Source organism: Microcaecilia unicolor, chromosome 10, assembly GCF_901765095.1.
Source record: "Microcaecilia unicolor chromosome 10, aMicUni1.1, whole genome shotgun sequence".
Classification (NCBI taxonomy): Eukaryota; Metazoa; Chordata; class Amphibia; order Gymnophiona; family Siphonopidae; genus Microcaecilia; species Microcaecilia unicolor.
In genome coordinates, this window is record NC_044040.1 from 86710193 (window position 1) to 86724218 (window position 14026).

Sequence of the window (14026 nt, forward strand, 5' to 3'; positions counted from 1 at the left end):
ACCTCATGAAAGACTCCAGAGGAAATTGGAGAGTCATGGGATAGGAGGTAGTGTTCTATTATGGATTAAAAACTGGTTAAAAGATAGAAAACAGAGAGTAGGGTTAAATGGTCAGTATTCTCAATGGAGAAGGTTAGATAGTGAGTTCCCTAGGGGTCTGTGCTGGGACTGCTGCTTTTTAACATATTTATATATGATCTAGAGATGGGAGTAACTAGTGAGGTAAATAAATTTGCTAATGTTATTAAAAGTTGTTAAATTGCAAGAGAATTGTGAACAATTACAGGAGGGCCTTACAAGACTGGGAGACTGGGCATCCAAATGGCAGATGATGTTTAATGTAAGAGCAAAGTGATGCAAGTGGGAAAGAGGAACCAAAACTATAGCTATGTGATGCAAGGTTCCACATTAGGAGTCACTGACCAGGAAAGGGATCTAGGTGTCATTGTTGATGATACGTTGAAACCCTCTGCTCAGTGTGCGGCGGCAGCTAAGAAAGCAAATAGAATGTTAGGTATTATGAGGAAAAGGAATGGAAAACAGCAGCAAAAAAAAAAAAAGAGGATGTTATAATGCTTTGTATCACTCCATGGTGCAACTGTACCTCGAATATTGTGTGCAATTCTGGTCACCGCATCTCAAAAAAGATACAGTAGAATTAGAAAAGGTACAGAGAAGGGCAAAGAAATGAGGGATGGGACGACTCCCCAGTGAGGAAAGGCTAAAGCAGCTAGGGATCTTCAGTTTAGAGAAAGACGGCTGAGGGGAGATATGATAGAGGTCTATAAAATAATGAGTGGAGTGGAAGGGGTAGATGTAGATCGCTTGTTTACTCTTTCTAAAAATACTAGGATAAGCAATGAAGCTAACAAATAGTAAATTTCAAACAAATAGTGGAGTGGAGGAGTGGACTACTGGTTAGAGCACAGGTCTTGCAAACCAGAGGTGGCCGGTTCAAATCCCACTGCTGCTCCTTGTGATCTTGGGCAATTCACTTAACATTGCCTCAGGTACAAACTTAGAGGCAGATGCACTAAAGCTAAATGAGCCTTTAATGACCCTCCAACGAGGAAAATTTGATCCGTTGCATGCATCAAAGGGCTTTTACCGAGGAAGCTAGCAGCTAACGAAAACGGAATGGAGATGAGCAATTAGTGTAAAAACCCCATTGAAACGAGATGCACAAACCTTTTCCAATTGCCTTTACGCAGGAAAAAGGCAGGAAATCTAACGAGAGGTCTGGACCTCTCGTTAGGACAGCTCTGTGCCAGGAAAAATCATTAAGTGAAAAAATAAACAAACTTTGAGCCAATCCCAGCGCATTAGCAGAGCTAAAAGCGCTGTGATTGGTCCAAAGGACGTCAGAAAACACATCAAATAAAAAAAATTAAAAAAGGGTCGGGAGGGGGCAAGGGCGCTCGTCCGAGGCGTCCTGTATGGACGGCCTTGCCCCCCCCGCTGCTCCCCACTTTCCGCCGCCCCCCCCCCGAAAAAGCAAAATTCTAGCAGCCCCGGTCCCCCTCCCTTCCTGTTCTTGTGTTCTGCAGAGCTAACTCCGCCTCCCGTCATTCTTCCGCCCCGTGCCCCGCTGCCCCCCCTGAGGTCGACTATGCCGCTTCCCCCCTCCACCGAGACCCCCCTCCCTATTAACGACCCGAGCAGCGCCTCTCACCTCTTTCTGAAGCGCTGCACGGGCAGGAAGATCTGTTGTGTTGGTTGTAGAGTCTCCATGACGTCTCTTCTTCCCTGGCCTAGGCCCCGCCTCCTTCTGACGTCAGAAGGAGGCGGGGCCTAGGCCAGGGAAGAAGAGACGTCATGGAGACTCTACAACCAACACAACAGATCTTCCTGCCCGTGCAGCGCTTCAGAAAGAGGTGAGAGGCGCTGCTCGGGTCGTTAATAGGGAGGGGGTCTCGGTGGAGGGGGGGAGCGGCGTAGTCGACCTCAGGGGGGGCAGCGTGGGCGGGGCGGAAGAATGACGGGAGGCGGAGTTAGCTCTGCAGAACACAAGAACAGGAAGGGAGGGGGACCGGGGCAGCTAGCATTTTGCTTTTTCGTGGTGGGTGGGAAAGCGGCGGAAAGTGGGGAGCAGCGGGGGGGGGGGGGGGGGGGGGCAAGGCCATCCATACAGGACGCCTCGGACGAGCGCCCTTGCCCCCTCCTGATCCTTTGTTTTTGGATTTTGCTGACCGGGTAGCCACGTGTATGTGTTGTGGCTTTTTTTTTTTGTTTGTTTTTACGTTTGCAGCATGCGCAGAGCAGCCAGCAAAACGCTTGGCTGCTCTGCGCATGATTTAGGGGCCGATTACCGATGTGTATTGTGATTCTTTGATACATTGTAAGTTTCAATACCGATCTGAGCATGTGTGACTTTTTTTTTTGGTGCATTCTTCGTTTTTTAAAAATCGTTAGGGACTTTAACGATTTTGATTTTTTTACGTTTGGTTGCTGCATCTGCCTCTTAGAGAAATATCCAGAGTACCTGAATTTAACTCACCTTGAGCTACTACTGAAAAAGGTGCAAGCAAAATCTAAATAAATAAATAGGAGAAAATATATCTTCTCTCAACATGTAAATAAACTCAAGAATTCATTGCCAGAGAATATGGTAAAAGCAGTTAGCTTAGTTGGGTTTAATAAAGGTTTGGATAGCTTTTGTGAACACTTCCCTCGCCACTTGGCTGTGCTTCAACTTAAACAGTCCTAGGCCCAACTCCACACCAGGGTTACTAGGTAACTCTGAATGCTTGGCAGTTCAAACAATATGAAACCAGTCAGAAATGTCCTGTATTTAATTAGGAACAGTCTCTTCCCTGGGGCTATATGCCTCCCCGGGCTTAGTCCATAGCTCTAGCACTCTTGTAGTTTCAACTCAGCAACAAACAGAAAAACAAGCTCTTTCCCACAGGTATTAACCTAGCCCTTAGCCCCCCCACAGTCCAAATCCTTCCCTCCCTGAGTTCATCAAGTCCACTAATCATTGGGCAGAAGTTCCAGCATTCTCCCCAGCAAAAAGGTTCCCAAAGTCCATTCAGCAAAAAGCCCCAAAGTTCTTTCACCCAGAAGTTCCCAAAGTTAATTCAGCCAAAAAGGTTCGGCTGCTCACTTCATACTCACCCGAGCAAACCCTCACCTCAGAGCAACCTGAGGAAAGGGGACCCCCTCCCATTCATACCAGCCTTTAACTCCTGGTATCCTCCCCACAGGTCACGCTTGAGCCCAGGGCCAGGTGGAAGCTACTTCCCCAGGAAACCTGCTCAGATACTTCTCTGGGCTTTCCTCTCAATGAATTGAATTAACTGGTTCATCAAGGTTGCTAACAGGCCCTGAGTTCGCCCTTTTTCCACTCGGGCTAAGGCAGAAATATCCATGGGCTCTACCTGCATTCCTTCACTAACCTCTTCGGCCTCGGTAATCACCTCCTCAGGCATCCATTCCATAGGCTCTATCTGTCTCTCCCCAGCTGCTCCCAATCTTTATCATGAGCCTGCTCAAAAGCTTCCTCCTCCTCCCCCCTGGGAGTTGTAGTCTGGTTCACCTTCTCTAAGGGAGTCTAGTGCCCTCCTCTGGGAGTTGGGGGTATTGCAGCACTGGTTAGCCTTTCTAGAGGGTTCAGGAGATCCTTCCCGAGGATGCTGGGATCGGTAGTCCCTCCATTGTTCCCACCCACGCCGGCCTTTCCAGCGCCCTGGTCCGGAATTCTGGCTCCTGATCTACCTAACCCCTCACAAGTGTCACACTTCCTAAAAGAAAAGTTCATAAGCCATTATTAAGATGGACTCGGGGAAAATGCTGCTTATTTCTAGGATAAGAAGCATGAAATCTTTTTACTGTTTTGGGATCTTACCAGGTAAAAGGGGATGGGACTTCAAATACTGCCTTTCTGTGGTTACAATCAAAGCGGCTTACATATTATATACAGGTACTTATTTTGTACCTGCTGCAATGGAAGGTTAAGTGACTTGCCCAGAGTCACAAGGAGCTACAGTGGGAATCAAACCCAGTTCACCAGGATCAAAATCTGCTGCACTAACCACTAGGCCACTCCTTCACTCTGTACTTATGATCTGGATTGGCCACTTCTGGAAACAGGATACTGGGCTTGATGGACCTTCAGTCTGTCCAAGTATGACAACGCTTATGTTCTTATGCACTTTTGAGAATGAATCATTACATAGGCACTATAGTGCAAAATATCAGAATACATATCCAATTGTAAAAATGTATCTCCTAACCCAAACTTAAGCCCACAGGAACAAAGCTAAAAGAGAATCAAATGGATCATAATACAACAACAACAACAACAACAACAACAACAACAACAGAAAACAGAAGCACTAGTCCACAAATATAGGATCTCTTTTATTAAATTGTGCTAGTGATTCCCAATATGGCATATGCGATGCAGCCCGTTCAATTCAAATGGACTTTGTCACATTTGCCGCTTGGGAATCACTAGCATAGTTTATTAAAAGGGGGGGGGGGGGGAGGAGGCTCATAATTTCCAGACATTTATAAAAGGTAATGCTTTCATTAAAAAAAAAATATTGCCAAAATAAAGACTAACCAATGTTTTTTTTTTTTTAAATTAAACTAGAACACAATTTTCTAGGTATATATAGCTAGAGATATATTCTTGAGAAAAAGCATGGTAGTTCTACTTTTGGCTATTAACTATTAGTTGGGCAATTCATTCCAGTTTTAGCACATTTTAAAAGCTCACATTTAGTATAAAACATTTTTACATTTGGTCACAGTTCAACAGGTACTCTCAATAAATCTCTTGTTGGCATCCTAGATGTCTAGAGACAACAGTTTTTATCTAAAACATAGAAACCCTACTGTTCTGACATGAAAAAGTAGATCTTTGGATACTGTAGCAAGTATCCTCACAAAATTAATCATAATAGTATACAAATTCACAGACACTTTAATAGGTAAAATACTGATCTTTATTTTCAAATTTGAATCATATCTGGACATTTATATAAACCATTTACAAATAATTATCAAAATTGGCAGTTTCCTATTTATGTTTGATGTATTTCATCAGTATTGTCCATCCATATTTTCTCAATAATTTTCCTAATTCTATGGACAAACATTTGTAAAAGAGTCATGTACGGGAGAGCAAATACAGTTTTAAAGTAATTTTGAAGTTCTTTTCTCCTCACAGTGCTGAAGAAAAAGTATAATTTTAAGCACAATATGCTGTGTAATGTATGCACTAGGACACTGGATTATGGTTTATAACAAATGCTTTCCAAACCTGTCCTATGTATCCTACAGCCAGCTTGGATTTCAGGCTATCCATGTATAATATGCAAAAGCAGGAACCACTTTGGCACAAAAATTTTCATATGAAAATTAGCATATCTGCCAGACAAAGCAGCTGGTGTCCTGAGTGGTAAGGTTAGGGGGAGGGGGGAGAGACATGTGTCAGGAGGAACTCCCTTCTATTGATGCAGCCAGTCTGGCCACTGGGAAAATGAAGATACATACCTGTAGCAGGTATTCTCCGAGGACAGCAGGCTGATTGTTCTCACTGATGGGTGACGTCCACGGCAGCCCCGATGATCGGAAATCTTCTTAGCAACAAAAGTTTGCTAGAGCCTTCGAGTGCACACCGCGCATGCGCGGCCATCCGCTTCCCGCCCGTCGCGCAAGAGTCCCGTCAGTTCGATAACGAAGCAAAAAAGGAAAAGACAACTCCAAAGGGGAGGCGGGCGGGTATGTGAGACCAATCAGCCTGCTGTCCTCGGAGAATACCTGCTACAGGTATGTATCTTCATTTTCTCCGAGGACAAGCAGGCTGCTTGTTCTCACTGATGGGGTATCCCTAGCCCCCAGGATCACGCAAAACAACAAAGAAAGGTCAACTGGGCCTCGCAATGGCGAGGACATAACAAGGATTGACCTACGAAGAAAACAGCTAACTGAGAGTGCAGCCTGGAACAGAACAAAAAAAGGGCCTGGGGGGGGGGGGGAGGGGGAGTTGGATTCTAAACCCCAAACAGATTCTGCAGCACCGACTGTCCAAACAGACTGTCATGCCGCGTATCCTGCTGAAGGCAGTAGTGAGATATGAATGTGTGGACAAGACCACGTCGCAGCTTTGCAAATCTCTTCTATAGTGGCTGACTTCGTGGGCCACTGACACTGCCATGGCTCTAACACTATGAGCCGTGACATGACCCTCAAGAGTCAGCTCAGCTTGGGCATAAGTGAAGGAAATGCAATCTGCTAGCCAATTTGAAATGGTGCGTTTCCCGACAGCAACTCCCCTTCTGTTGGGGTCAAAAGAAACAAACATTTGGGCGGACTGTCTAAAGGGGCTTGCAGTCCAATGTGTGCAACTGACGTTCAGCAGGGCGGGTATGAGGACGGGGAAAAATGTTGGCAAGACAATTGACTGGTTCACATGGAACTCTGACACCACCTTCGGCAAGAACTTAGGATGAGTGCGGAGGACTACTCTGTTATGATGAAATTTAGTATAGGGAGCGTAGGCTACCAAGGCTTGAAGCTCACTGACGCTACGAGCTGAAGTAACAGTCACCAAGAAAATGACCTTCCAGGTCAAATACTTCAGATGGCAGGAATTCAGTGGCTCAAAAGGAGTCTTCATCAGCTGGGTGAGAACGACGTTGAGATCCCATGACACTGGTGGAGGTTCGACAGGGGGCTTTGACAAGAGCAAACCTCTCATGAAACGAACAACTAAAGGCTGTCCAGAGATAGGCTTACCCTCTACATGTTGATGATAAGCACTAATTGCACTAAGGTGAACTCTTACAGTGTTGGTCTTGAGACCAGACTCAGACAAGTGCAGAAGGTATTCAAGCAGGGTCTGTGTAGGACAGGAGCGAGGATCTAAGGCCTTGCTGTCACATCACATGGCAAACCTCCTCCATTTGAAAGAGTAACTCTTTTTAGTGGAATCTTTCCTGGAAGCAAGCAAGACTCGGAAACACGCTCAGAAAGACCTAAGGAAGCAAACTCTACGCCCTGGCCAAGGAAACAAGAGACAGGAGGTTGTCCACCCTCGCCTCTGGAAGATAGGCATGAACCGTCTGTGAATCCAGCAGAGCTCCTAAGAATTCTAGTTTCTGAACTGGAAGAAGATGGGACTTTGGGTAATTTATGACAAACCCCAGTAGCTCCAGGAGTTGAATAGTCATCTGCATGGACTGTAGAGCTCCTGCCTATGAAGTGTTCTTCACCAGCCGATCGTCGAGGTAAGGGAACACATGCACTCCCAGTCTGCGAAACCGATACTACAACTACTGCCAGGCATTTGGTAAACACCCTGGGCGCAGACGCGAGACCAAAGGGCAGCACACAATACTGAAAGTGCTGCGTTCCCAGACGGAATCGAAGATACTGCCTGTGAGCTGGCAGTATCGGGATGTGTGTATAAGCATCCTTTAAGTCCAGAGAGCATAGCCAGTCGTTTTTCTGCATCATTGGAAGAAGGGTGCCCAGAGAAACCATCCTGAACTTCTCTCAGTGTCACGTCTGTGGTCGTGACCCCTCACAGCCTCTACCTGATTTCTGGGGGTAGCTTCTGAGCTGGCTTCTGCCTATCCTTTCTGGAGTAGTTCTGTCTTTGGGAAGATCTGTTTCGGTTTCCTGTCTCTGGCCGCCGTCATCTGGGTTGGATCAATGGTGGCAGCCATCTTGGATGGCTCAAGTGTAGCCATCTTAGATAGCTCAAGGGGTACAGCCATCTTGGATAGATCATATCATAGGAAGCCATCTTGGAGTAACGAGGACAGGAAGGAAGCCCTTATTTGGTCCTTAGAGATCTCCTGTGGGAACAGCCTCCATAGTTACTCAGAGTTGCTGCACCTGCACCTCAGGTGTGGATGGGCTTTATTAATCACCTAGAGACTGCAGTCAGTTGCCTTTGCATTGCGTCTAAGGTCCCTGGTTTGTTGGTGCTGTGCTGCACTTCTGCCTAGTCGGATTTCCTGATTCTGGCTTTGACTCTGCTTTGTCTCCTGGATTATTCCTCTGCCTGCCGCCTGCCTAGACCCGGATTGTTATTGGACTATTCCGCTGCCTGCCGCCTGCCTAGACCCGGATTGTTACTGGACTATTCTTGCTGCCCGCCTAAGAGACCTTGCCTGGACTTGCTGGTACGTTTGTTCTGCCTTGCTTCTGGTGTGGGGTGGTTTTGCCTGCCGCTGCTGCCCCTCAGCAGTGGCCCAAGGGCTCACAAACCCAGTTTCCAGTTTTGAGTATGTGACACTCAGGTATTTGTTCAGGCCCCTTAGGTCTAGGATGGGACGCATCCCCCATTTTCTTTTGCACAAGGAAGTACCTGGAATAGAATCCCAGCCCTTCTTGCCCCGGTGGAATGGGCTCCACTGCATTGGCGCTGAGAAGGGCAGAGAGTTCCTCTGCAAGTACCTTAATGTGCTGGAAGCTGAAGGACTGAGTTCCCGGTGGGCAATTTGGAGGTTTGGAGATCAAATTGAGGGAGTATCCTAGCCGGACTATTTGGAGAACCCACCGATCAGAGGTTAAGAGAGGCCACCTTTGTTGAAAAAATTTTAACCTCCCTCCAACCGGCAGATCGTCCGGCACGGACACTTTTATAGCGGCTACGCTCAACTGCAGCCAGTCAAAAGCCCGTCCCTTGCTTTTGCTGGGGAGCTGCAGGGGCCTGCCTAGGCGCACACTTTTGACGTGAGCGAGCTCACTGGGGCTGAGCCTGAGAAGGCTGTCGGGAAAGTGGATCGTACCTATGCTTATAGTAAGCATAGGGAGCAGTGCTCCTTCCCCTTAAAAAATGTCTACCTGATGAGGTAGATGCTGAAGTTGCTCGGTGGGAGAGTTTGTCGATGGCGTTCTCATGCTGGTGGAGCTGCTCTACCACCTGCTCGACTTTCTCGCCAAAAATATTATCCCCCCGGCAAGGGACATCCGCAAGCCGCTGCTGGACACGAATATCCAGGTCAAAGGCATGCAGCCATGAGAGTCTGCGCATCACTATACCTTGACCAGTGGATCTGGATGCAACATCAAAAGAGTCGTAAGCACCCCTGGACAGGAACTTACGACACGCCTTCAGCTGCCTGACCACCTCCTGAAAAGGCCTGGCCTGCTCTGAAGGGAGCTTATCGACCAAGTCCGCCAGTTGCTTCACATTGTTCCGCAAGTGGATGCTCATGTAGAGCTGGTAGGACTGAATTTTGGACACGAGCATAGAGGACTGGTAGGCCTTCCTCCCAAAAGAGTCCAGAGTTCTAGATTCTCGTCCCGGGGGTGCTGAGGCAAAATTTCTAGAACTTCTGGCTCTCTTGAGAGCAGAATCCCCAACCATAGAGTCGTGAGGTAACTGCGACTTCATCTACTCAGGATCTCCGTGGATTCGATACTGGGACTCAGCCTTCTTGGGGAAGGTGGAATTAGAGAGTGGTTTCGTCCAGTTCTTCAGCAATGTCTCCTTAAGGACATTATGCAGAGGAACAGTGGACGACTCCTTAGGTGGTGAAGGATAGTCAAGGACCTCGAACATCTCGGCCCTGGGCTCATCCTCAGATACCACAGGGAAGGGAATAGCCACAGACATTTCCCGCACAAAGGAGGAGAAAGAAGGACTCTCCGGGGGAGAAAGCTTCCTTTCAGGCGAAGGAGTGGGATCAGAAGGAAGACCACAAGACTCCTCAGAAGAGAAATATCTGGGATCTTCCTCTTCTCCCCACGAGGCATCCTCCTCGGTGTCGGACAAGAGTTCACGAACTGCAGTCCGAAACCGGGCTAGTCTCGACTCCGAGGAACCACGTCCTTGATGATGATGTCGAGAAGTCGACTCCCGTGCCGGTGGCGATGAAACTCCCTCCAGCGATGTTGATGGGGAGTCGACCTGGGTGGCAGCCGAGGCCGATGCCGCAAGCAGCATCGGGTCGGGGACCTCACCACAGGCAAGCAGCCAGCTGCCGCTTCCATCATCGGTACCGAGGGCGCAAGCACCCCCGGTACCGGAACAGACTGACGCAGCAGCCCCTCCAGGAGACCTGGGAGAATGGCTCGGAGGCGCTTGTCCAGAGTATCTGCTGGGAAAGGCTGTGGGGCCGGTGCAGGAGCCGGACGCAGAACCTGTGCAGAGCAGGGAGGCGGTACCGGACTGTCTGAAGACCGACGCACCGACACCTCTTGGATGGAGGGTGTGTGGTCCTCCCTGCGTCGACACTTCTTGGGTGCCGAATCCCTCGACGCCCCGGAGCTCCCGGTACCGTGTGTGGAAGAAGACCAATGCCGATGCTTCTTAGCCTTCGCTCGATGCACAGCATTGATACTCCTCGGTACCGACGAGAAGGACATGGAATCCATACGCCTCCTCGGGGACGGGTCCGAAAGTGGTCGGTCCTGATGGGCCTGCACAGCAGAAGCCTTCGAGACAGGTGGAGACCCACTCGATGGCTCACTGCTCCCAGTGTGTGGTGGTCTCTGGACAGCTATTACCTGCTCTCCCGATGTCGATGCCATCTCTGGTGCCGATGTCGACGCCGCCAACCTTGGTACCGCTGTCGACGTCCCGGGCAAAGAGCTTTTCTCGATGCCTGTGTCCGCTTTTTAAGGCTAAGACACAACTTACAAGCGTCTGGGCGATGGTCGGGCCCAAGGCACTGGATACACCATGAATGGGGATCAGTACCTGAGATTGCCCGGCTGCACCGACCGCACTTCTTGAAGCCGCTGGGAATCCTCGATGTCATGGACGGAAAAATAGCAGCGGCGAGGTCAAAATTCTCGATGGTGCCAAGAAAAAAGGGCACAAAAGGGAGAAACGGGGCTGGAACGGCAACGAAAGGAACCTTAAAGAGGGACCAACTAAAGAATCCTAAAGGAACTTCTTTTTTTTTTTTAAATAAGAGCTCAACAGAGCACAATAAAAGAAAATGAAGAAAAGGGCAAAAACTCGCGAAGAAAACTGAAGGCTCTTGCTCAGAGAGAGACGGAAAAACAACCGCTCCCTACCGCGGACTCTCGTGCTACGGGCGGGAAGTGGATGCCCATGCGCTCGAAGGCTCTAGCAAACTTTTGTTGCTAGGAAGATTTCCGATCATCGGGGCTGCCGTGGACGTCACTCATCAGTGAGAACAAGCAGCCTGCTTGTCCTCAGAGAACTACTGTAACTAAAATGGTTTATGGTTATGGTTTATTCAACTTTGCTATACTGCTTTCCTTAAAATATGACAAAGTGGCGTACAATATAGATTAAAAGAAATAAAAGAGGAACTCCATTTCAGATATGAAAGTAGTGAAAACCATACCATACCTCACCAATACAAATTAAAGAAAAAGGAATAGGAAAGAAATATAAAACATACAGACAAGTCTTACACTCTCTCCCCCCCACCGGCCCTTTCCCCCATTCCCTCTCCCCACCCAGATCTCTTCTCTCTTACATGCTCTCCCACCCCCACCCACCCCACCCCAGTCAATAACCCCTACCCGCCTCCCCCATCTCCTGCCTCTACCCCTATTTCCTCTAAGCCAACTCTCCCCAGTTTGTAAACTCCCCTTCACCTTTTCTGGAAGCTTCTGGAATAGCTGTATGGTGCCTAAACGTCTGTGCTGTATTCAATCTTGCAAGAATAGTCTGGGAATTCAGGCATTGCACAGCTCAAACTCACTGAAGCCACATAAAGCTGAAGGAAAACAGAACAATTGTTCGGAAATAGTGCCAGTTGCATATCTCCAGAGAAGGGGAGGAAGTGTGTGTGTGTACTAGTGGAAGAAAGTCAGGCCAGTTGCTCTTAGGTTTGATGGAAACTGTACTTTAAAGTGAAGATAGCAAATTAGCATGATCATCTAGAAGTTATAGAGCAAGGCTTACCAAACCTGTCCTGGTGATCCCACAACAAGTCAGGGTTTCAGGATATCCAGGAATATACATGAGATAAATTTGTACATACTGACTCTCCAATGTACAGACTTCTCTCCTACATATATTTTGTGTATACCTTAAAATCCAACTTGCAGTGAGGTTTCCAGAACAGATTTGGAAAGTCTGGTATAGAATGTACACTGAAGATATCATTAACCTACAAAGGTCACATTTTGACCTCAGCAGGTAATAATCTTTGACAATAACTTGATAAAGTTAGCTGTTTAATTGAACTTCAGAAAGTAATTCTGTTTTGTGACTGCATCAACCAGATAAGACGACCCAGCATTTTCCACTACTGTCCTGGTAATTTGGCATTTAAAAACAAAACTACACCAGTAAAATAGAAATCAACAGAGTAAGTTTATTAACTACAGCTGCTGTAAGAACTTCGTCCACAAAACTACTAATATTCTAGTTCCTAAATAGGTAAACCTTAAAAACTTTAAGGTAAATCTGAAAGCCTGGCTTTTCAGACAAGCTTTTGGAGATCAGGATTAGATAGAAATTGTTGTCAGTTGGTTAGGTGAATCAACTGTTGTTCTCAGTTATTTGCTTTAAACTTTCCTTTGCATGAATGTATTATACTTTTCTTTGTGTGAATATATTTCTCCTCTGTTTATTTTTTTCTGTGTGATAATATATCTTTTCTGTCAATAATTTAGTTATGTACACTGCTCTGCTCAGGCAGCTAGAGCGGTCTAGTAAATCTAATAAAGTATAAGTATATAAGCATAAATAGTACTAAGTTGTTTTTTTTTCGTTGAGTTTCTATATGCTCCATAGAAATTCTCAATGCCGAAACTACTACTACTACTATTTAGCACTTATATAGCGCTACAAAGCGTATGCAGCGCTGCACAAACATAGAAGAAAGATAGTCCCTGCTCAAAGAGCTTACAATCTAATAGACAAAAATAAAGCAAACAAATCAATTAATGTGTAGAGGAAAGAGGAGAGGAGGGTAGGTAGAAGTGAGAGGTTACAGGTGGTTATGAGTCAAAAGCAATGTTAAAGAGGTGGGCTTTCAATCTAGATTTAAAGGTGGTCAAGGATGGGGCTCAGGAAGTTTATTCCAGTCGTAGGGTGCAGCGAGACAGAAGGAGCGAAGTCTGGAGTTGGCAGTAGTGGAGAAGGGAACAGATAAGAAGGATTTATCCATGGATCGGAGTGCACGGGAAGGGGAGTAGGGAAGGACGAGTGTGGAGAGATACTGGGGAGCAGCAGAGTGAATACATTTATAGGTTAGTAGAAGAAGTTTAAACAGGATGCGAAAACGGAAACCTTCTGTGTACGGGATTATCTGTCAAACAAGTACTCTTTTTAAGTTTTAACCAATCAATTCTTTGGACACTGAAGCAAGTATGGTAACTAGCCTTCAATTGCTTTCAAATACAGAACATTTTATTTAGAAGCAAGCCAGAAGGAACAAGAGGGGAAAGTTGGTGCAAGGGACTATGACATAAAGGAACATCAGATTCCACAGATCAAGTAATTTTTTAAAGTTCCCGACCATATACTTTATTCAAATAATAAACCTCATATTAGGATGTTATTGCCCAAATGCAGCAACAGAAGATGCCTTGGAATCACTTTTTGTTGATTGCTTCCAGTATGCGGAGCAGGTGCAGAAACAGATTAATAATATCCAGATACAGGTTGATTGCAGCCAGAATGTACTCTTCAGGGGACAGTTTATGCATCAGCAAGTGTGTATCATAAATGATGAATCCACAGAACAGAAGGGCTCCTGCTGCAGCAAACACCAGCTCTACTGTTTCACTATAGAAAAACAGCTGCAGCCAAAATAAAAATTATAAGGGAAAGGCATATACATTCTAATTTTTCAAATAACTTTCAGAAAATCATCAAATTTCCTAATCATATTAGTACCAACCTGAAATGTACCTCATCTTGAGTCACTAAAAAAAATGCATAAACTAAATACAAATAATAGTTTACTTCTCATGAAAATCTGTAGTTCAGTTTACAGGTAAACTATTATTAAAAATATAATCTTAAATGGAAATCAAATATCACCTTTAAACACAGAAGACAAAGGGTGTGTGTGTGTGTCACCAGACACACTAAAGGAAAATGCAGCAAGTGGTACATCTGGGGTGG

The 14026-nt window shown here is 46.4% G+C and overlaps 1 protein-coding gene across 1 annotated transcript in view; it reads right to left on the reverse strand.

The window, feature by feature from the left end:
* Positions 1 to 13284: 13284 nt before the first annotated feature.
* Positions 13285 to 14026, reverse strand: part of TMBIM4 (transmembrane BAX inhibitor motif containing 4) — a 201079-nt gene continuing 200337 nt past the window's right edge. Inside the window, exon 7 of the mRNA XM_030215778.1 lies at positions 13285 to 13698. Coding sequence (XP_030071638.1) covers positions 13492 to 13698 — 207 coding nt within the window. The 3' untranslated portion in view covers positions 13285 to 13491. The remainder of the gene's footprint in view (positions 13699 to 14026) is intronic.